The following is a 22516-nucleotide window of genomic DNA, read 5'->3' as shown; positions in this document are numbered from 1 at the left end:
CTTCTATCTATGAGCCCTCAGTTTTGGAAAGGCAGAGCCCCAGCTCCCAGTGAAACACTAACCACCAATACTCTGTTGAGGATCCTAGGACTTTGGGTTGGAAAGGATTTTAAAAGATAATCTAATCCCCTTAATTTTTTTTTGTCTGCTTTAAAAATATGGTCAACAAACCATTTATTTGTTATTAGTACAACAGTAATTTTGTGCTGAGAATTACAAACCATAGACTCTAGGTGTTTTACTTCACAAAGAGAGTCTAATAACAGTTGAAAAAATTAATACATTTCTTAAAAAAAACTCACAGCAATTTGTTGTTAAACTGAAACTACTACAAAAGGAACAATAAATGACTCTACAATAAATGCACTAAAAATTTTTTAAATTTTAGCCAAGAATTTCAGTTTACTGTTTACATATTTTATGTCATATTATGAAGCTACCACATACAAGAAATCAAAAAATAAATCACCTTGAAACCTAACTAAACTGCATATTCTAGGAATACAAGCTTTAGAATAAAAAAATGTTTGCACACAGTAGTTAGTTGTGAAAAGCTGTTCATTTACCTCTTGGCTTGTAAAAAAAACATTTTCCAGAATTCACTCTAAATGATTAACAGAACCTTTAACTATTACGTGTAGCAGGTACTATGTTTTCCCCTTCTGTTTCTTCTACCCCCTGCTTGGGTCATAAGGTCAGCAATGTTTTTCTCAAGATCATCAATGAGACTGCTCGTATCATCAATTCAGCCAATTATCTGGTCTGACATGGTCTGAAACTTGTCCTGCATCTGCTGGAGAAGTGTCTGAACCTTTGCCTCCCGGGTCGGCTATTCCAGGACCTCCGAAGCGATCTTTTCCCCCACCCTCTACCCCTCCCCTAATTTTTCAAGTGAAGAAACTGATGCCCAGAGGAATAAAATTACTTGCCTAAGGTGACACAGGTAGTAAGTAGCAGAATTGAGATTCCCTGACTCCAAATCCATGTTCTTTCTACTTGAAATTTGTCTTTTTGGCTTTGAACCAGATTCTTTGCCACTGTAAATAGATCTTAGGGGATGTTCAAATTATATTACAGCAAATTTAAGGGCACATATTTCAAGGATGATTCATTTTTTATCCATTTGTTTTATAGAAAATTACTGTGTATTTAAGGGGTTTTTTTTTATAATGAAGGTAGATTGTACAATCTTGATTGTTTTCCGTATTCATTCCCAAGGGTCTGTGTTTCCCTGAAATAGCTGGGATAAGATTCCTGATGAATCATTGAAATAGAAAGGGAAAATGGGGGCAGTTTAAAGAGAAAGCACTTGTTGACACTGGAGACGTGTAATTTTATCAGTGTGGGTTCTCCTTCCACCCACACACATCCCAGCCCTTCTAGATCTTGGTAGATGGTCTTGGAGAATCACTATGGCAAAAAAAATTCATCATCCTGCAGCAAGCCTGGTGATGAGCCTCCTTTAGCTAGGCTATTCCTTAGATAGCAGGCACCCAGTACATAATTCAAAGTTTTTCCAGCCTGGTAAGACCTTGAGAGGCAGTGTGAGAAAGTGGGGAAAATACTGACTCTGGAGGCAAAGGACCTAGGCTGTCTCTGTCACCATTTGTGTAACACCAGGTAAATCACTTAACCTCTCTGAGCTTTAGCTTCTTCATCTATAAAATAAGGAAGTTAGACAAGGTGGCCTCTCGGGACACTTGCATCTCCTAATCAATAAACCTAAGACCTGCCTTAGCTTGGTTTTTGCTAGCATAGCTTTGTTAACCCAGGGAAGCATTAGGACTTGAGAAGGTTGCATGAAAATAAGCAAGAGAAAGTAAAATGAATTTCAGATATTCAAAGGAATAATTATTATTGTACTTGATATTGGGCATTGCATTGTATATTTTAAAAGTACTTTGTATTTTAAAATACTTTGTATCTTCATAAAGTGATACTTTATATTTGTTTCCCCACAATAACTCCATGAGATAGGATCATAAATCTAGAGCTAGAAGAGACCTTAAGAATTGTTTTATCTGCCCCCCCCTTTTTACAGTTGAGAAAACAGAGGCATGGAGCAGTTAAGTGATTTGTCCGAGATCACCCAGGTATTAAGTATTTGAACCCAGATCCTGTGACTCTAAATGCCATTTGATTCTTTCCCCTACACCAAGCTACCTTGTAAGCTTAATATTTGCTTATCTAATTAAAGAACTGAATGAATCATAGGATTTTAGAAGTTGAAGGAACTTTAGAAATAATCTAGTCCACCCATCTCATTTAACAAACAAGAAAACTGAGGCCCAGAGAAAGGAAAGGTAATATTAGTCCAAGGTGCCCCAGAGGAACAGATTCAGGACTGAATCCTGGATCTCCTGTCAGGCATTTGCCCTTTTCCCTGTATATTACATTCTAATGATAAAGAGAGATAGGACAGATTGCAGCCTTTTGTCCATGATAACTTCCCTGGTTTGTTATTTTATGTAACACAATCACTTTTCTTAACCTTTTCACCACTTTTTTTTTTGTATTATCACTGATGGTTAGCTTGTCCTATCTTGTAAGACATTTCTGCTGTCAGGCTCCTTCTTCATAATCTGTCCCATATTCAAGGGGTAAGAAACACTTACATCATATACTTTTGTGGGAACATAATGTAATATTGAATCAGGATTTGCCAAAAAATAAAACCCCACAAAAAAAAAACTCTTAACCTCAGTATGGTTTCCTTACATAACTTATTTTTGAAAAAATTTTTTATCTTCCTGTGTTGTAGTGGGTAAGGGGAATTACTAATGGCGTAAAGTCCTTTCATACATCAGAAATTGTTAAAAAAAAATCATAGGGACAGCTCTGTGGCGCAGTAAATAGAGCACCGGCCCTGAAGTCAGGAGGACCTGAGTTTAAATCCAGCCTCAGACCAAACACTTGACACACTAGCTGTGTGACCCTGGGCAGGTCACTTAACCCCAATTGCCTAAAAATTTAAAAAAAAAAACAAAAACAGAAATTGTTTCCCCAGGTTGATAACTTCAACCTAATGCTCAAACTGATGTCTGACTCCTAAATATGCAGATCTGTCAAGCCAAAGCCAATCCTTTAGAACTCACAGACTCATAAGATTTTGAGCTAGAGCAGACTTTAGAGATCATGTCACAAAAGAGAAGGCTGAGACCAGGATTAACCTCCAGATTCTGAGTGGCAGTCTATTGTTTTTTTCCCCATGCCAGGCAGCCTGGCCCTCTCATTTTTTAATCATCCACTTCAGTCACATTGAAACTTTAGCAGCCAATAAGTAGTTCAGCAACAATTTAAGAAATAACTGTACAATTTGAAGCCATGACTTCAGGAAATATAAAAGGTTATCTTCTTTGTCTAGTGGTTTTCAAGGCATTCTTTTAAACTCTTAGCACTGAAATGGTTGAAAACTCAAACTGCTGGTCAGAAGGTTATAATTTTCTAGAACAAGCAGAACCAGAATTAGCACAGGGTAAATGTGGTTTTGTCTCAGGCACCAACATGAGGCAGGGTACTTTTCCCCTGGGAGGGTATGTTTCCATATTTCTTCTTGAAAGTGACCACCTTAGTATTTCTCTAGAGCTTCAAGGTACAGTCAACCTGGAAGACTCTGGCAGAGACAGTGAAATGATCTTCCACAAAATTATAACCCCTCCCCCCAGACTGTGCTTCCTAATGCTTTGCCTTTGGTTTCTGTACCACCTTGGCACCCAACAACAACTGAATGAATGATCCCCAAACACAATTTTACCTAATTACTCTGATCACATATGTTGACTTTTTTGGTCCTTTATATATGTATATGTGTGTGTGCATATAAAATTATTATTAGCATCATCATCTTTTGTTTTCCTATCATGGACAGGTTTATAGACAGCAGAGATGAGCCAATAGACAGAAGGAGATTGAAGATTAAAGATAGGGTAGACATAATAGTGGAAGCACTCTATTGGAGAAAACAGGACTAGATGAAGTCAGGGTTGCTTGTTTCAAGGGTTTGCCTTGGCAAAGAGAAGGGCCACCTCTTCAAGAGAGAGGTGAAGGAAGAGTTAATGGAGGAGGAAGCCTAAGTGATGTGACATGAAGAGGGGGAGGGAAAAAGAGGGGGCTCTCATCAAATTGCTTTATCTTTTCCTACGAAATATGAGTTGAGTTCCTCAGCTGAGAGGGTGGAGAGAATGGGGTGCCATGGGAAAGTAGAGGAGAGATGAAAAGGTTTGGAATAGCCCCTGCAGTCAAGAGGAGAGATAATCAATTAGGGAGATTTGAATATTCTTAACACTGGCCATTACATGGCACCTGTATAAGAAAGGGGACTGATACAAGGTAGGAAACCCCAGGAGTTAACCACCTGCACAGATGGATGCATGGTTTTATTTTTTTCATTGTTTCAAATTATTTACCAGCAAAATTGTCAATTCCCAGAAAATGTCTTTAAACATTTCTTATATGCCTTTCTACCCTTACTTTCTCTTACACTAGATTAATATTTTGGCAATAGTGTTTTTCTGTAGTTTTTTTTTAAATAGTCATATTGATTTATTGCATCTATTACACCTTAATCATTTCCCAGTAACTTCCTTCCCCCTTACACTTTCTTCCCTTCCCCTCAAAATTTCACAAAACCATCCAATATAGTGACCAAGACTTCAAATATGTAAAGTTCCATACCCACAGTCTACTATTTCTCTACAGAAAGGAAGGAAGTGTATTCAGACATATTCTTCAGTTGTTTCCAGTGATCATTACATTCTCTGAATTATGTTCACTTTTAATGTTGTATCTATTTGCATTATTGTTTTTAGTTTAATTCTACTCAGTACAATGTAAGCATGTAATTATTAAGCACTCACTTTATACCAAGCATCGTGCTAAGCACTAGGGATACAAAAACAAACAAACAAAAAACCAGTGCTTTCCTTCAAGGAGCTTACATTCTATTGTCGGTATACATAGACAATTGAATACAAAATATATGCAAAGTAATTTCCAAAGGAAGGCAATAGCAACTGAAAGGGCATCAGCGACCAAGGAGAGCCTTCTTAGAGGAGATGGAAGTTTAAGCAGAGCTTTGGAGGAAGCTAGGGATTCTATTAGCAGAGGACTTCTAGGCTATAGGATAGCTGGTGACAAGAAAAAGAGAAAGGAGATAGACGACTATTGTATGAAGAAAACAGCAAGGAGATGGTTTGGCTTTAACATGAAGTGTGGAGAAGAGCAGTGGGCAACAAGACTAAAAAGGTAGACTGATGCCAGATCATGATATTTTAAATGCCAAACAGAAGAATTTGTATCTTATGCTAGAGCTTCTTGAGTAGGAGCATGACATGGTCATATCTGTGCTCTAGGAATACCACTTTGACAGATGTGGAGAGAATGAATTAGAGAGGGGAGCCAGGAAGACCAATTAAGAAGCTATTTTGATAGTCCATGTGAGACAGCTAGAATTAAGATGGTCATGTGAACAGATAGAAGTGGATAGATGGAGGTTATATTGTAGAGTTAGAATGAGCAAGATTGGGAAACTGATTGTATATGAGGAAGAGGGAAGAGTCAAAGATTCCTTTGAGATTGTAAACATGGGTAACTAATAGGATGGTAGTGGCCTAAACACAACTAGGGAAGATAAGAAAAGGGAAAAGTTCAAGGAAGGTGGGGTTTGAGATAACAAGTTGTTTTGTACATGTTTACACATGTTCAGATTGAGGTGCTTATAGACACCTTCTAATTGGAGGTGTCCAAAAAGCTTCTGGTAATATGAGACTAGAGCTCATCAAAGCAATTAGGACTAAATTTATAGTTCTTGGTGTTATCTATATAGAGGTGAGGGAGAATATAGAAAGAATATAGAATATAGAAAAAAGGTCCACTGCAGAACCCTAGGTTCTAATTACACCATTGGATGTAGAGTAGTTGTGTGTATTGTTCTCCTGATCCTGCTTTCTTTGTTCTGATTAAGTTCATGTAAGTCTCATCATATTACTTAGAATTCTCCATGTTCATCATTCCTTATAGTGCAATAATATTCCATTACATTCATATGCTACGCTTGTTCAGCCACTCCCTATACATGGGCACTTACTTTCTTTTTAGTTTTTTGCTGCTATAAGAAGTACTACTTCTAATATCCTGACATAAAAAGAAACTTTTTTCTGTCATTAACTTCCTTGAGATATGTGCCTCATAATGGGATAGCTAGTTCTGAGTGTATGAACAACTTAGATGCTTTTTTTTAATGATTCCAAAATATTTTCCAGTATGAGTGAAACAATTCATAACTTAATACCAAGAAGGTTTTAATGTGTCTGTCTTCCTACAGCCTCTACAAAACTGATTATTTCTGTCCACTAGGATCTTTTTCACTTTGATGAGTTTAATGTGATATTTTAGAGTTGTTTTCATTTCTATTTCTTTTCTATCATGGAAGCAAGTAGTAGAGTCAATCCAACTCTAGATTTTAAGAAGGAATGTTTCAGGGAGTTCAGGGAAAAGATAGGTAGGAACCTTGTACAGAGAAAGTAATCTCTGGTGAGATGGAGGATGTTCAGATACAAAGTTCTGAAAATACAAAGGAAAACAATTCTAGTGAGAAACAAAAATCATATTTTTTCTGAATTAATGAAGATACATAAGAAACTCACTAACCAATTTAAGCCTTTTTTTAATGCACAGATAATGGAAATGAACACGAAAGAGAGGATAGATGTATGAATAGAAGAGACTATAAAAATAGTGTAGGGAGTGTAAAAATAGTGCAAGGAGTGCTCAAGCTACAAATGAGCTAGAGCTGTCAAGGGAAGCCAAGGACAACAAAGAGACGGATTTTAGTGACTTTGGGAGAAAAGGGAAAACTGCAGAAGGGTTAGGACCTTGCTTAGGGAACAGAAGGATAATAACCGAGCAGAAAGAGAAGGTGAAATTAGCTATGCAAGTCCTATTTTCCATCTGTTCTCTCTGCCAAGGAAAATGACCTTTGCTGAAGAAATGAAAGAGCAAAAATGACTAAAGGAGGGGAGTGAAAATCAGAATATGTAAGGAGATAGTAAGAGAGTACCTAGCTGCTTTTGATGAATTCAAGTCTAGTGGCCCAGATGAATCACTCTCACTGGTGCCGAGTGATTGCTGAGACACTGTCAGTAATGTTTGAAAAATAATGGAAATTTGGAGAGGTACCACGCAATCAGAGAAGGTCAGGTGTCTAAATTTTCAAAAACGAAAAGAGAATAGCCTGCAAACTATAGACCAGTGAGCCTCATTCTGATTCCTAAGAATATGATCAGTGAACATCTGAAGAGCAATGTTTTCTTTTCCAAGAAGAATGACCTTTGCACTGGAAATTTAAAAGACAAAATATTTATTAAGGGGTTGATATCCAAAATAAGTAAGGAGATAGTAAGAGAGCATGTAATGAATTCAAGTCACATGGCATAGATAAACTACATCTTTGGATTCTGAAAGAACTGATACATATGATTGTTGAGCCATTGGATAAAGACTTAGGTGCCATGCTTGTCAGTTATACAGATGCCACAAAGTTGGGAGTGAAAACTAACACAGTAGATGACAGAGTCAAAAAGATCTTGACAGGGCGGAGCCAAGATGGCAGGGTAAAAGCAGGCACTCACTTGAGCTCTCCCCCAAACCCCTCCAAATGCTTGTAAAAAATTACTCTAAACAAATTCTAGAGCAGCAGAACCCACAAAAAGACAGAGTGAAACAAATTTCCAGCCCAAGATAACCTGGATGGTCAATGGGAAAGGTCTGTTGTGCCAGGCTGGGAGAGGAGCACAGTTCAGCGTGGGCCACATAGGCAAAGACCAGGCCTCAGGGAACGTGGAGCAGGAAAAATTGGGAAGAGAAATGAGACTGATGCAAGAAAATCATGAAAAATGAGTCAACAGCTTGCTAAAGGAGACCCAAAAAATGCTGAAGAAAATAATGCCTTAAAAAATAGACTAGACCAAATGGCAAAAGAGGTCCAAAAAGCCAATGAGGAGAATGCCATAAAAAGCAGAATTGGTCAAATGGAAAAGAAGGTCCAAAAGCTCACTGAGGGAAATAATTCCTTAAAAATTAAAATGGAGCAAATGGAAGCTAATAACTCTATGAGAAATCAAGAAATTATAAAACAAAACCAAAAGAATGAAAAAATAGAAGACAATGTGAAATATCTCATTGGAAAAACAAAAAGATCTTGACAGACCAGGGCTTAATCTAATAAGATTAAATTCAGTAGGTATAAACTGTTTGCTTACCTACCAAAAAATCAACTTCATAAGCACAAGATGGGGAAAGCACTTTTAGCCATTTGACTTAAAAAAACTAGGGATTTTAATGGATTACAAACTCAGTATGAGTCAATAGCTAAGATGTGGAAGCCAAAAGTGCTAATAAGATCTTGAGCTTCATTGCTAGATGAGTATCCTGTAGTAATAAGGAGGTGATAATCCCTCCTTATATTCTGTCTCCTGGTGTGACCTCATTTGGAGTACAGTTCTGGATACCACTGTTTAAGAAGAATATTGATAAACTAGAGAATAAGCTCCTTGAGGGCAGACTGTCTTTTGCCTCTTTTTGTATCCCCAGGACTTAGCATAATGCCTGGCCCATTGTAGGCACTTAATAAATGTTTATTGAGAGTGAATGTTTCCAGAGGAGGCCTGCCAGAATTATGAAGGACTTTGAGGCTATGGTGTATTAGAATCAGTTGATGGAATTGACAATGTTTAACTTGGAGAATAGAAGAATAAAGGGACATCATGAGAGTATCTGAAGGACTATTATGAGGAAAAAATTTTAAATTGTGTTCTTTGCCCCAGAGAGCACAGTGAGGAGCATTGGGTGAAATCGCAAAGTGTCAAAGTTAGTCTGGATGTCAGGAATAAGTTCCTCACAATTAGAGCTACTACAGAGTGAAATGGATTGCTTCACAAGGTGGACGTTTCCAAGAGGAATCTGCTTTCCTGGAAGTTTTCAAGCAGAAGCTGAATGACCAGTTGTTGTGTATGTTATTGTGGGGTTCCCATTCACTGTGGGTTGAAAGAGATGACTCCTGACGTCCCACTGAAATTATGTGATTCTCTATTTTTGTCCTGTCAGTTTGTCCTTCTATGTTTTTGTATTCCAAATCTGTTCCTTTTCAGAGACACCATCATTATGAATAATTCTTTATTTGCTCTAAATTTTCTACTGTCTTATTTATCCTTTTGGTTTCTTTTTTTTTTGTAACTATAATTCCCTTTACAATTTCTATCTTTATATCTTTTTTAATCATCTTATTTTCTAAAACATTTTAGACTTTCTTTGCAGTTTTTCAGTTATTTCTGGGAGTCTTATTTCACTATGGATATATAGAACAGGACTACAGGACAGATGAGAGCAATGAGTCTATAAGTCTGGCTTCTGCTTTATTTTTTTATTCTTTAGGAATTATCTTGTGGGAAGTTGTTTCCTTTCACTTATTTTTGTGGTTATTTTTTATATTTTTATTTTAGCACCTTTTTTTTTTGCCTTTCTGAGGTGGAAACAAAGAACTCACTCAGCATCTTGTCAAAAGTCTCCAGCTTTTCTCTTTGGCAAATACTACTGCCACAGGTCAAGTATCTGAACGTGGGTCTCACATGAAAGTTAATGCTAGAGTGTACTGAGTTACCAGCACATTGCAGTTGCATGGCAGATAAGTGATGTCTGTAGATTTGTCCCTGTCTATTCATATAATGCTTTTCAAACTTTCTTCCTTTTCTTCCCTTTCCTTTTTTTTTCCTAAGCAATGATGGTTTGGGAAAGGGGGTTGAGTCTAAGGAGAAGTGAGATAAAACTTGAGTCATTGTCCTTTCCTGAAGGAGTCTGGTGAAAGCACCTTAAATAAATAAACTACATTTTTTTTAAACCATTCAAGTCCTGACTTAGGACCAAGAGGGTTTTGTTATGAACAAGTGTCCACTCATTAAAAAATAATGAGGAGACATTCATCACATATTGTGTTTGTTTGGAACACTGTGCTACATGCTGGTGGTAGGGGTAGGGGACCCTTTAAAAAGCTGTCAGTGTAAAGGAAGACATCATCATTATTAGGAAGATAAAACACATACATCAAAAAATATAAGGCAATTTATGAAATAACTTACATTTCTAACAAGTTCAAAGTCATGTTTTCATGAGATGTGGTTAAGCTGACACCATCAGCTTAATATATGTTTGTCTATAGGATCAGAAGTAATAAATTTCTTTAGGAAGGAATCAAAGCCAGCCAGACTATCACTGGATGTGAACTTCCAACCAGAAATGTAAGGATACAGCCTGCATATCAAAGATCAATGTCCTCCAATGAGTGTTCCTTATATTTTTTATAAAATTTTAGAGCAAAATTATTTTGTTCAAATGATAAACAACTTAAAAGTGGTAAACGCAATTCCAAGTTACATTAAAAATCATAAAACAATGCTATTAAATTATTCTCTCTCTCTTCCCTAGCTTCCCTTAAACTCATTAGTAATAAGAGAAAGCCTGAGAACAGGAAATGGAGTACATGTCGCTTAAGATCTTGTTTGAATGAAGACCATTTGATTTGATGGGTAGATCAATGTCTCTTCATTATTTTTAATAAGTGGACACATTCACTTACTCAATTTCATTTCAATTGCTTTGAATTTCTCATTTGTGAGCCTTTTCTTAGAATGTTTCCTTTCTGCTGGTTATGATTAACATTAATAATTACTCAATCCCATTGATTAATTCTTTCTTCCTGCCCCACCCCCACCCACCTTACCAAAATGGTGGCATACCTTCAAACCTTAAAACCAAAATGCTGCATAATATGGAGCAGAGCAGGTCAACAGAGTATAGTAAGATATCGAGATATTCTTTATCAAAAACAAGGGTTCAGGCTTGAGTTGATAATGAACCTAGCAGATATTTCCTAATTTCTAGTAAGTTAGAACAACACATTTTTGGATTCTCAGATTCAATAATTATAGCTATTTTTGTTTACTTTTAAAAGATTTTCTCATGCTTTTTCATGAAAATGTTTTTAGTGTAGAAAAAAAGTATCTTCTTGATTTTCCTCAATGCATTTTAGTCATTATACTGCCATCAGCAAGCAGCTTAGAAACAGTGAACATTGTTCATTGCAATACAAAGTGTGCCCTGCTTTTGGCAGCACCAGGTCCAGAAGCAGAAAGGAAAATTTTATGAACAAAAACCCTTTTTCCTGATTTGGGCCAGCATCAGTGATGAGGTGTTCTAAAAGTCGGTGGAAAAGATAAGGAAATACCAGTTAGGGAGATACTGAGTTGTTTGCCTGAAATTAAAAATTCTTAACTTTCATGTTTAGTACTTTGGAAATAATAATAATAGCATCTCCCATTTCTATAGCACTTTAAGGTTTGCATAACACTCCTCACGATAACCTCATGACAGGTAATAAAACAGTGGTTATTCCCTTTTCACAAATGAGGACAAAGTTCTGGAGAGGCAAAGCAGCTTACCCACAGTGACACAATTACTCCAACTTTGACTTCATTGCTTTTTCCACTACACATACCTTGGGAGTCTGTATAATACCTAACACATATATAGTACTTTCATAAAGCATTTTGTGTTCATTATTTTATTTCGTCCTAGCTTACCCTTCCTGGTGCTAAACTGCAAAAGCTGAAGACCAGGAAGTCTAGACAAGATCATTATTAAAGTAGACTCATTTGTTGTTATATGTGATGAGTAGCTCAGAAGCTAGTAAGTTTCACTTAGTAACTTCGACTAAGAATTTATGGGAAATCATTTATTTTAGGAAATCAATTATTCCAAACTCATCAAGGTAATTGATTCAACCAGTATTACTCCTCAATGTATTCAGCCTTATCCTAGCTAATCCTTCTAGTTTTATCCTTGGTTTACTTTGTGGTATCGGAAGCACGTAATGTTTTAGGCTCCTTCTTTTTCTTTGCTAAACAAATCTCCTGAAAGGTCTCTAGTTTTGAAAGAACATAATATGATGCCACAGGCTCCTGGGAATCCATATTACATCCTGTTTCAAATGCTGCACTGTCTATTAATGGCAGTATGTATATAGATTCAGTTTATAATACTGGTTTCTACATTCAGAGTTTCCAGTGTAATCAGTCCCCTCTTACCACAGTCTGCCAACATAGAAGGCAAGGTAGTATAGTGGAAAGAACACCAGAGTACGTCAGGAAGCAGGTACTTGAGTGCTGGCTCTACTATTAACTACCTGGGTGTGACCCAGAACAAATCATTTTACCTCTTCAAGACCCATATCTTCATCAATAAAAGAAAGAATTTGGACTAGCTCATTATTTCCCAAATTACTTTCTCCATAATGCTGTCTCTCACTCTCACAAAGTAAAAGAAGGTATTCTCTAAGAATATTTCAGTGCCTGTGATAGTTTATCCTAGAATATTAAATGCAAAATTATGTGTATATCCAAAGAAGATGAGGAGAAAAAATGCTTGTCCTGCTGCCATCTGAGGCCTGATGGAATTGTTTGGAAGAAGCCTTGAGTGAGGAATCCTGTGAGGCATCCAGGCAGCACATGGGTCAGAAGAAAGTAGTAGTTAGGGAATGAGTGAGCCAAACAGAGAGAAACAGCTATGCAGTAGTATAAGCATATGCTTCTTCTGAAAGCAGATAGGAGAGTTTGCCACTGGAAAAGTATGGCTCATTTTTAAAAAATAGCATAAGTAAAACAGTGAGACAACAAACACTAGTGTTTGTTCGAAGATATGCGCATGTAAGGAAATCTAGGAATCAGCAAGAACAATGTAATGGAGATCATTTGTGTGATGATAAATAAAACCAGAAACTGAATGTAGACATTGGGATATACTACAGACCACCTGGACAAATAGGAAATAGATGAAGAATTCAGGAAATAGATCACAAAGCTGGCACAGATGTATGATGTGTAGTAATAATGGGGGATTCCAGTTATCCAGATATCACCTGGAACCCCCTTCTCTTTCTCTCTCCCTAAAACAGAACTGCTAATAACTTCTTGATTTGCTTAATGAAAATTTCATTTTTTAAAAAGGAGAAGAAACAACGTACAGAACTTATGTTCTAGATGTGATTTTCAACAAGGAGGAACCCAGTTAATGGGCTAGAAAGGACAGCAATTTGGGGGAAGAAGTAACAGCTCCATCTTAGGATTTGGGTTAGGAAAAGAGGGAAGCCAGTCATGGTACAACATGTGCCAGAGATATTAGGAGAAATCATTTCAAAGGTTTTAGAGGAAGGATAGATAGGAACCCATGGACTAAAATTTTTCAGAAATGTGAGTATCTCTAGAATAAAATAGTAAAGACACAAAGAGGGGAGTTAACCAAAGAAACTAATTGTAGTTGCACAGTTAATTATTTGCCAACCAGCTTATATTTTTAAAAGACATGTACAAAAGTCAAGGACAGGAAGTAGACAATATAAAAAACTTTGCACAAAGCTATAACAATAGTTTTGACAGTGCTAAAGCTCAGAATAAACTGAAATTGGTGAGCAAAACTAAGAACAATAAAGGTGGAAAAAGGCATGCTGAGTTCTAGTGGGGGAAAAGAGAAGGATTAAGGAAAAGACAGGTCCATCCTAGAGAATATAGTATTTAGAAAGTACATGAGAGGGGCAACTAGGTGGTGCAGTGGATAGAGCTCCAGCCTTGGAGTCAGGAAGACCTGAGTTCAAATGTGCCCTTCCATACTTGACACTTAGTCGCTATGTGACCCTGGGCAAGTCACTTAACCCCAATTGCCTCACAAAAAGAAAGAAAGAAAGAGAATACATGACAGAGGCAGCTAGGTGGTACAGTGGATAGAGCACCAGCCCTGGATTCAGGAGGACCTGAGTTCAAATCTGGCCTCAGACACTTCACACTTACTAGCTGTGTGACCCTGGGCAAGTCACTTAACCCCATTGCCTAGCCAAAAAAAAAAAAATAGAAAGTACATGACAACAGTTTTCAAACATTTGAAAGGCTAATACAGTGCGTTCAACTGTAATAGGGACACATTTAGTGTGTCCACACTAAGCTTTAATGGGTTAACACTGCCCTAAGACTTTGGGGATACCATGTATATGGATGATAATAATAAGTTACACTGATTTAACAGTGCTTTAAACAAAACTATAGGCACTACAGGTATTATTAATCCCATTTTACAGATGAGGATATAGTCTCTAAGAAATTATGTGACTTGTCCATTGTCACAAAGCCAGTAAGTATCAGAGGCAATTTGAACAGTCTTCCTGACTCCAAGTCCAACATTGCCATGTTACCCAGAAGTAGGATTAGACTTACCTGCTTAGCCTGAGAGGGTAGAAGTAGGGAAAATGGTTGGAAAGTACAAGTGATTATAAGAAGAGAAAATGTTTTAATAGTTACAGCCATTTAATAATGAAACATTTTTCATGTGCAATAGTGAGTTTGCTAAGATTATCGTACATTTACACAATATATTATATGTATATACAAATATTTTTGCACATTTTCTCCATTAGAATCTAAGCTTGTCTAGAACAGGGTCTATGTTCTTTCCTTTCTTTGTATCCCCAATGCACCTTTTGTGGTATTTTGTAGCGCCGTGGTACATTGTAAGTGTTTAACAAATGGTTATTAACTGTCACTTGAAGTGTTCATACAGGCTGGATGACCATGTCAAAGACAAGATTCTTACACTGAGTGTAAGCCTGGATTAAATGATCTCTAAATTCTTTATGCTGTCAGCATTGTGATTCTTTTGGTGAGCGTGAAACCAAAATAACAATAGTGTCTTACATTCCAAAACCTTTCATCATACTATTCCTGAACACTTTATGCAAATACTTCTAGGCCCATTTTACAAATGGAAAACAGACAAATAAAATGACTTGTGCACTATACTATAAAAAGGCTAAGTGCCAGTGGGCTCTGAGGAGTATGTCTAAATTAGAAGACCACACAGAAACATGGGCACTAAACTCCTACCTCATTGTGTTCCAAGATCTGTCAAAATGATTTTTTTAAGTTGTCATAGGTATTGCTCCTATATAACTCAGTTTACTGCTACTCTCTTTTTCAGCCAGATAAGATTGACATTATTCTAACATCTGTCCTTACATTTGTATTTTATTGGGCGTTTAAGAATTATTCATATAATCTGACAGTGGAATTTCTGGATATGGTTATCTTCAGATGCCAAGTAAACTTGGATAAAAATCATTTATCAAGTGTGTGTTTATAGTCAGGAATTTGGGGCTATAGTGGATCCCTAGACACAGATACTTTGGCTTACAGCCATCCTTGAGCTGTCAAATGACCCTTTTTTCTCACACTTGTGTTTCTTTAGTGCTTTTATATATTGTGTCATGAGATTGCTTGCTAGAAGACCATGGTGTGATGCACCATTCTCATGCAGAGAGGGCAGGTGTTAGGTATGACTCTACCACAGAGAAAGAATCTCCAACTTTTTCTTTAGGTTTTTTTCCATTATCCTTCAATATCTCTTCTTTCTCTTAATTGTATTGTTGTAGTTAGCTACTCTGTTCGACCTTTGCAAAGGTACTAAGATTGTTGAAGTTTAATTATATGGGAGATCAGAGCATAAGAATAAATGAGTGAATGAATCAATGAGCATTTGTTAAGAGACCAAGAACTAAAGGAGCTTCCATTCTGGGTGGTGGCCTGTAATTGTTGAGAAAACTGCGGAGGAACTGATCTGAAAGTGTTCCAAGATTTGCAGTCTCGCCAATCAGGAAAGCAGGGCTCCAGGGTGGAAGTTCCTTTAGGGTCTAGTCTCTGGTATAGACAAAAAAGGCAACTAGGAGGCTATGAAATATGAAGAAAGAAAGAAGTGAAAGGTTCCCAATTGCTTTATCCTTTAAAGAGGTAGTGATAGATTTTCCCAGCAGGTCTGAGTATGAACAGTTATTTTCCCTGCTTCCCACACTAAAGAGTTCCCCAAGAGAGCTCACTCAAAGTAAGTGAGGGGGGTTGGTTGGGGTTGCTTATTAGTTAGGGATTTGGAGAGGGGGAGTTCCCTTCAGACTAGAGGATTGCCTGACTCTTCAGTAAAATAGTTGCTTTCCAGGCTGATGGCTGTTCCCATTTCTATTGTGTCCAATGGAACTTGCCTTCTCACTTGAGTAGCTACATTTGTTCACTGGGGTACAAAGATCCTTAGGTAACTATGCTATACTGCCCCCTTACTCAGTAGACTTTCACACAGCAAGAGTGATCCCCAAATACAGTCACATTGCTCCCTCAAGTCTTGAAACCATAGCCTTTGCTACAACTCTTTCAGTCTTCTACAACTGTGGTGATATCTTCAGGATCACCTACTGCTTTGTGCTTCATAAAAAGAGGGACCAGTGATTGAGGTCTCTTCTCTGTCAGCCCTCTCAGCCAATGACTATGAAGTTGTCTTCCTATCAGAGCCAGGGTGCACTAGGATGTTACATGAGCAAGGCCAAGGATCAAATCTGCTCTTAGTATTCTTCTGTTTCACTTTTCTCTGAACTGTAATTACTCTATCCTGTTCTTTGAATCTTTCAGTTCAACAATCATTGAACTTACAGTTAGAACCTCATTTTAATTCTTAGTCCTTGTCATGCCTTCCTGGATAGCCAAATATTCCTAGCACTCTACTTCCTCAAATGGAATATGATGAAGAAAACTGCTATATGCCCTCCTTTCCCCATTATATTCCTCTGTTCTGTGTAAATGTTAAAAAGGACACTAGCGAAGACTAAAACAGGTTGGTGACCTTTGTTTTCCCTTGCTGCAACATCTCGTAGCCTGGGTTTTTTCTCAGATCTCTACAGGTTGTTGGGAGGTAGAACACTAAAAGTATAGCTTAAATTTTAAGACCTCAGTCTACCAATATGTTAACTTTTGTCTTGCATGTATTATGCTGTTAACAAAATCAAGGGCAATTATCTTTTATTAAACCTCATAAGCCTTTCATGTGTGTGTGTGTGTGTGTGTGTGTGTATGTGCGCACGTATGCAGAACCTATTCCATCACACACCACGGTGATTCTTTCATGTCTGTCAAAGAGAGTTGGCTTGCTCTATCTCTCATGGAAATTAGATAAGGGACAGGAAGGAGAGAGAAGGAAAAGGAAGGGAACAAGCACTTATTAAGTGCCTACTATATACCAAGCGCTGTGCTAAATACTATAAATATCTTCTCATTTTATCCTCATAACAACCCTGAGAGGTAGGCAGTATTATTCTCATTCACAGATGAAGAACCTAAAGCAAACAGTAGTTAAGTGATTTGCCCTGGGTCCTATAACTAGCATCTAAGGCCAGATTTGAACTCAGGTCTTCTTTACACCTAATTGCAATTTGTCATTAATTTCTTTAGTAACATTTCACACTCTATGGTCAGTGCCAGCAGTCTATTTCATTACTTACTCCTCACTTACATAATAGGCAATAATGTTAAATAGAAATCCGAACAGAATGAGTCATTTTGACCCCATATTTGACTTCATAGGTATCAGTGCAACATTGTGGGATAAAACCCATGACTGCAATACGACCCTCATTATTCAAAAGAAACAGGATAGGCCAAGAGGTGTGGGAGGGGGATGGAGAGAGAATTGATTTATATATTAAGAAGATATACTCATGTGACTTTACATTTTTATATATACTCTACATACTCACATATGTATTTGTCTTACCCATTGGAATATAAGCACCTTGCAAATAGGAATGGATGATCTTGTGAGTTCCATGAAAGGAGGGAATGTTTTATTCTTTGTATTTGAATCTCTAGTGTGGAATACAATGCCTGACACACAGTAAATACTTAATAAATATTTGTTGATTTATTAATTGATATGAGGAAATCCAGGAAGCAGTGGGGAAAATCTCATGGAGAGAATTTGGGTAAATATAAAGTGAGGAATAGAACTAATATCATTACTGGATTACACTACAGGTCACCTTAGAAAGAGATCACAAACCTGGCACAGAGGTATGATATAGTAGTATTAGGAGATCTTGGTTATCCAAACATCTCTGGAGACCCTGCTGTCTTTCCCATAAACAGAACAGCTCAGACTTTCTAGATTTAATAATAATCTCATCCTTCAAAAGACAGAAGAACCCAAAAAAGGAAATTCTCTTCTGAATCTGACTTTTACAAAAGTGAAGGAACTGGCCGCTGGGTGGAAATGATGGGAATCTTGGAAGGAATCATTCCGTCTTTGTGATAGAGTAGCAGAGGAAAGCTGGTATAGTTTGACATACATACTAAATTTGGGGAGCACAGTTTTCAAAAGGTTCAGAGACAGGACAAGTAGAATCCCACGTCCTAAAATCTTTCATGGAAAATAAGCCTAGAAGTGATATAAATATCTCTAGAATAAAATTCTTATGACACAAAGGGAAGTAATTCCTATAACAAAAAAAGGGGGTATTGTCTAAAGTGATGTATAACTGCAGAAGGAACTAATAAACCAACTTTTGAATAGAATATAGAAACAAGAACAGCAAATATGTGGCCCCTTAAAATAGTATCAAGATAATTAAAGCTCAGTGTTAGGGGATAGGCCTCATATTTGGACTCTGTTTTTACAGGTTTGATGTTGGACAAATGAGCCAATTGATATCAGTCATTGAACAATTAGCAAAAGGAGGTTTACTTAACCCTAACAAAGCAAAATATGCAACAAGATAACAGTGACACTTTGTGTCTACAGATGTGTCCACTTTTGTCTCCATATGGAAACATATCTAAGCAGCAGGGCAGGCTTTGGTCTCTTATATTATTTGCAGACATCTACCAGGTTAAAGGGGCCCTGATTCCACATGGGTAGAACTTTTTATGACCAGGAATATTTGTCAAGAGAGGCAGGGGCTAATCAGGCCTCAAGAACAGCTTTGTCACCTTTTACAGAAAAACAGATGGAGAAGAACCCTGGTAAATACTGGCCTTATGTCACTCAAAAGAAACTAAGATTAGGGAGGAAAAGTAAGAATAACACAAATGAGTTTTTTAGCTAAATTAGGAGAAAAAGGAAGATTAAAAAAAAAGATATGACTGATGCTCAGAATAAAAATGACACTTTCTGTTTCCTCTGGGAAGATAGTAAGAGAGTTTGGTAAAAAGTCAACAGACCTAGGTGAACATGATATTATGATAGGAATCTTGGAAGAAGTGACCATTCTGTCATAGATTTTGCAACAAGGAAGCAGAGAATAGCTGGCTGGACACATTGACCATGCCTATGATTTCAATACCTAGGGAATTAAAAGAATTGGCAGATGTGAAAGCTAAATGACTTCTGAATGATTTCTGAAAGGTCATGGACAATGGAGAGTTTTCAAAGTACTGGAGAAGGGCAAGCATCCTTATTTTCAAAGAAAGAAAGAAAAGAAAAGTTGCTGGACCTACAAACCATAGACTAATGAACTTGATTTCAATTCCTGGAAAAAGTATTGGATAGCTTATTAAAGGGGTAGTGGTTAGAGCACTGGCCTTGAAACTAGCAATACGTGGATTGGAGTCCCATCTCTGACACATACTGTGACCCTGGGCAAATCACTTAATTTCTTAGTGCTCTAGACAACTCTGTTAAGAGAAAATATAAACCTGCATTGGTAGAGGAAGTTTCCACACCTTGGAGGTGCTTTTGCCAATGAAATCACAGGTTCCAGTCTTATCCTTGTTTTCAAAGGGTTGGTTAGTGAATATCTAGGGAATGAGGCCATGATTACACAAATTCAGCATGGTTTCATCAAGAATAAGTCATGCAAGAGTAATCTTATTTTCCTTTTTTGGCAGCATTTCTAGACTGTTAGATCAAGGGGATACTATAGATAAAGATTATCTAGATTTTTGCAAAGCATTTGCTGAGTCTTAAGTGGGGAAGTATAAAGATGTAGGCTAGATGATAGTGCAGTTAGGTGGATTTGGAACCAGTTGAATAACTGGATCCAAAGAATAGTCATCAATAGTTCAATGTCAGTTTAGAAGGAAGTCTGCATTGTAGAGACCCAGGGATCTATGCTTGGTCTTATGCTCTCTAACCTTTTTTTTTTTTATCAGACTTGGATAAAAGCATAGATGGTAGATTTATCAAATTTGTAAATGACGCAGAGCTGAGGAGAGCTAACATGTTAATTAGCAGTCATATTTAAAAACATCTTGAAAACCTAGTTAGTCTACATCTTATAAAATGAAATCTAATCAGGATACAGGCAAAGTTTTATACTTGGGTTAAAAAATTCAATTTCATTAGTATAAGATATGGAGATGTCAGTAGAAAATAGTTTCTCTGAAAAAGAGCTGGTGGTTTTAGTGTACTGCAAGCTCAGTACGTATCAACAGTGTGGTAGAGCAGACAAGAAAGGCAATGCAATATTAGGCTGCATTAAAATAGACATAATGTCAAGAACAAAGGGGGTGCCTAGGTGGTGCAGTGGATAGAGCTCTGGCCTTGGATTCAGGAGGAGCTAAGTTCAAATCCGGCCTTAGACACTTGACACTTACTAGCTGTGTGACCCTGGGCAGTCACTTAACCCCAACCGCCTCACCAAAAAGCAAAAATAAATAAATAAACTTAAAAAAAGAACAAAGAAGGCAGTTGCCCCACCTAACTCTAACAGTGTCAGACCATATCTGGAATATTATGGTGAGTTCTAAGTAGCTTATTTTTGAAAAGGCAGAGGAATAAGTAAGTAACCTGGAAATCATCCAGAGGAAGACAAACAGCATGGTGAAGGGTCTTGAGATTTTGCAATATAAAGATCAGATGAAAGACCTGGGGATGACTAGCCTAAGAAAAGGGTACGTGATAGCTGTCTTCTAATATATCATGTAGAAGGTTGCTTAAACTTGTTCTGCTTGTCTAACAGAGAACAGTGTGTGAAGGTTCAAAGAGGTAGTTTAGGCTTAATAAAAAGAAAAACTTACTAACCATGCTGTCCAAAAGTAGAATCAGGTACTTCATGTGGTGATAACTTCCCACTCATTGTAGGTCTTCAAGTAAAGACTAAAAGACAACTTGTCTGATATATTCTAGAGGATATTCTTGTTCATTTATGCTTTAAACTCAGTAACCTCTAAATTCCCTTCCAACTTTGAGATTCTCTACCTCTAATCCTAATACTAATGGCTTTCAACCCCAGTCAAAGGAAATCAAAATGCCCCTGTAAAAGAAAGCCAAAGGAAGTGTTTGCTGCACCTGCCAACTACAACTGGGTTCACTTATTGAGCTGCAATGACATCTTAGTACCAAACCAAGAATGTCCTCATTAAATATTTTCATGGAATCATAAAACATTAAGGCTAGATGTGACTTGAAGTACAAAAATTCCAGAACTGAAAGGAACCAAGTTAAAACAACCTTGTTAGAAGTCCCCTTGGAGATCTAATCCAATCCCATGCTTTACAGAGGAGGAAAATGAGGTCCAGAGTCTATAATCAGCTACTCAACAAATAATGAGCATCTCCTACACATTGGGTACTCAGTGCATGCAGCTACTTAGGTGCAGAGTGAAGACTAGGACCCACAATTCTGATACTGTCCAGTTCTGCAGCCACTACAGCATGATTTTCTTTTTGTAGAATTAGAAACATCTTCGTTAAATGAAGACATTGTCCTGTGCACATATGCTTACAATGTCATTTTACTGTGTGACCATCCTGAATAATTAACTTTTCTTCTTCTTCTTCTTCAGATTCAATCACTCAACACAAGATCTGTCCCTGTGAAAACTACCTAATGCCATAAGGAGAAAGAAGTCACTCAGCATTTGGAAGGCCATTAGAAACAACTTACAATTTTTTGTAGCCATTCAAATGTAAAACAAAAACATAAAATAAAAGGATTGGATGGATGAATGATACAGAGCACCTTCACTGTGCTTTTTATTGCATGTTCTTGTCCTCAAGTAAACAGATGACAAAGTGTAACTTGGTGATTCTCTGAGTCTTATATATGAGATTGGGTTAACATCCAAATTGTGTGCTGGTATGTTACTGATGCACTGATGTCTTTGTCCTGAATAGCAAGTTCTAAATGTAATGAGTATTCATAAAAACTTTTCATGCTGCTAAATAAAGTTGAAGATTTTAATAAGTCATGGAAAAATAACTATACAGTAGCAAAGAATTGGAAATTAAGGTGATGCCCTTCAATTGGGAAATGGCTGAAAAGTTTTAGTATATAATTGTAATGAAATATTATTGTGCTATAAGAAATGATGAGCAGACTTATTTCAGAAAAACCTAGAAAGACATATATGAACTGGTGCAATATTGTACAGTGATCAACTGTGAAGGACTTAGCTATTCTCAGCAATACAGTGACCCGAGACAATTCCAAAGGATTCATAATGAAAAATGCTATCCACCTCCAGAGAAAGAACTGATGGAGTCTGCATCCAGATTGAAGTATACTATTTTTCACTTTCTGTTTTTTTTCCTTTTGAATCTGTGTCTTGTTTCGCAACATGACTAATGTGGCAATATGTTTTGCGTGGTTGAACATGTATAACCTGTATCAAATT

The 22516-nt window shown here is 37.1% G+C and overlaps 1 protein-coding gene across 3 annotated transcripts in view; it reads left to right on the top strand.

Moving 5' to 3' along the window:
• MCPH1 (microcephalin 1) overlaps positions 1-21853 on the top strand; it is a 334179-nt gene extending 312326 nt beyond the window's left edge. For all 3 annotated transcript variants that reach the window (XM_020985229.2, XM_020985208.2, XM_078149738.1), the window contains one exon: positions 21686-21853. In XM_020985229.2, coding sequence (XP_020840888.1) covers positions 21686-21738 — 53 coding nt within the window. In that variant the 3' untranslated portion in view covers positions 21739-21853. The remainder of the gene's footprint in view (positions 1-21685) is intronic.
• Positions 21854-22516: the final 663 nt, after the last annotated feature.

This window comes from Phascolarctos cinereus, unplaced genomic scaffold (assembly GCF_003287225.1).
Source record: "Phascolarctos cinereus isolate Bilbo 61053 unplaced genomic scaffold, phaCin_HiC Scaffold_2;HRSCAF=192, whole genome shotgun sequence".
In the NCBI taxonomy this organism is placed as follows: Eukaryota; Metazoa; Chordata; class Mammalia; order Diprotodontia; family Phascolarctidae; genus Phascolarctos; species Phascolarctos cinereus.
This window is presented reverse-complemented; position numbering and strand designations above follow the sequence as displayed.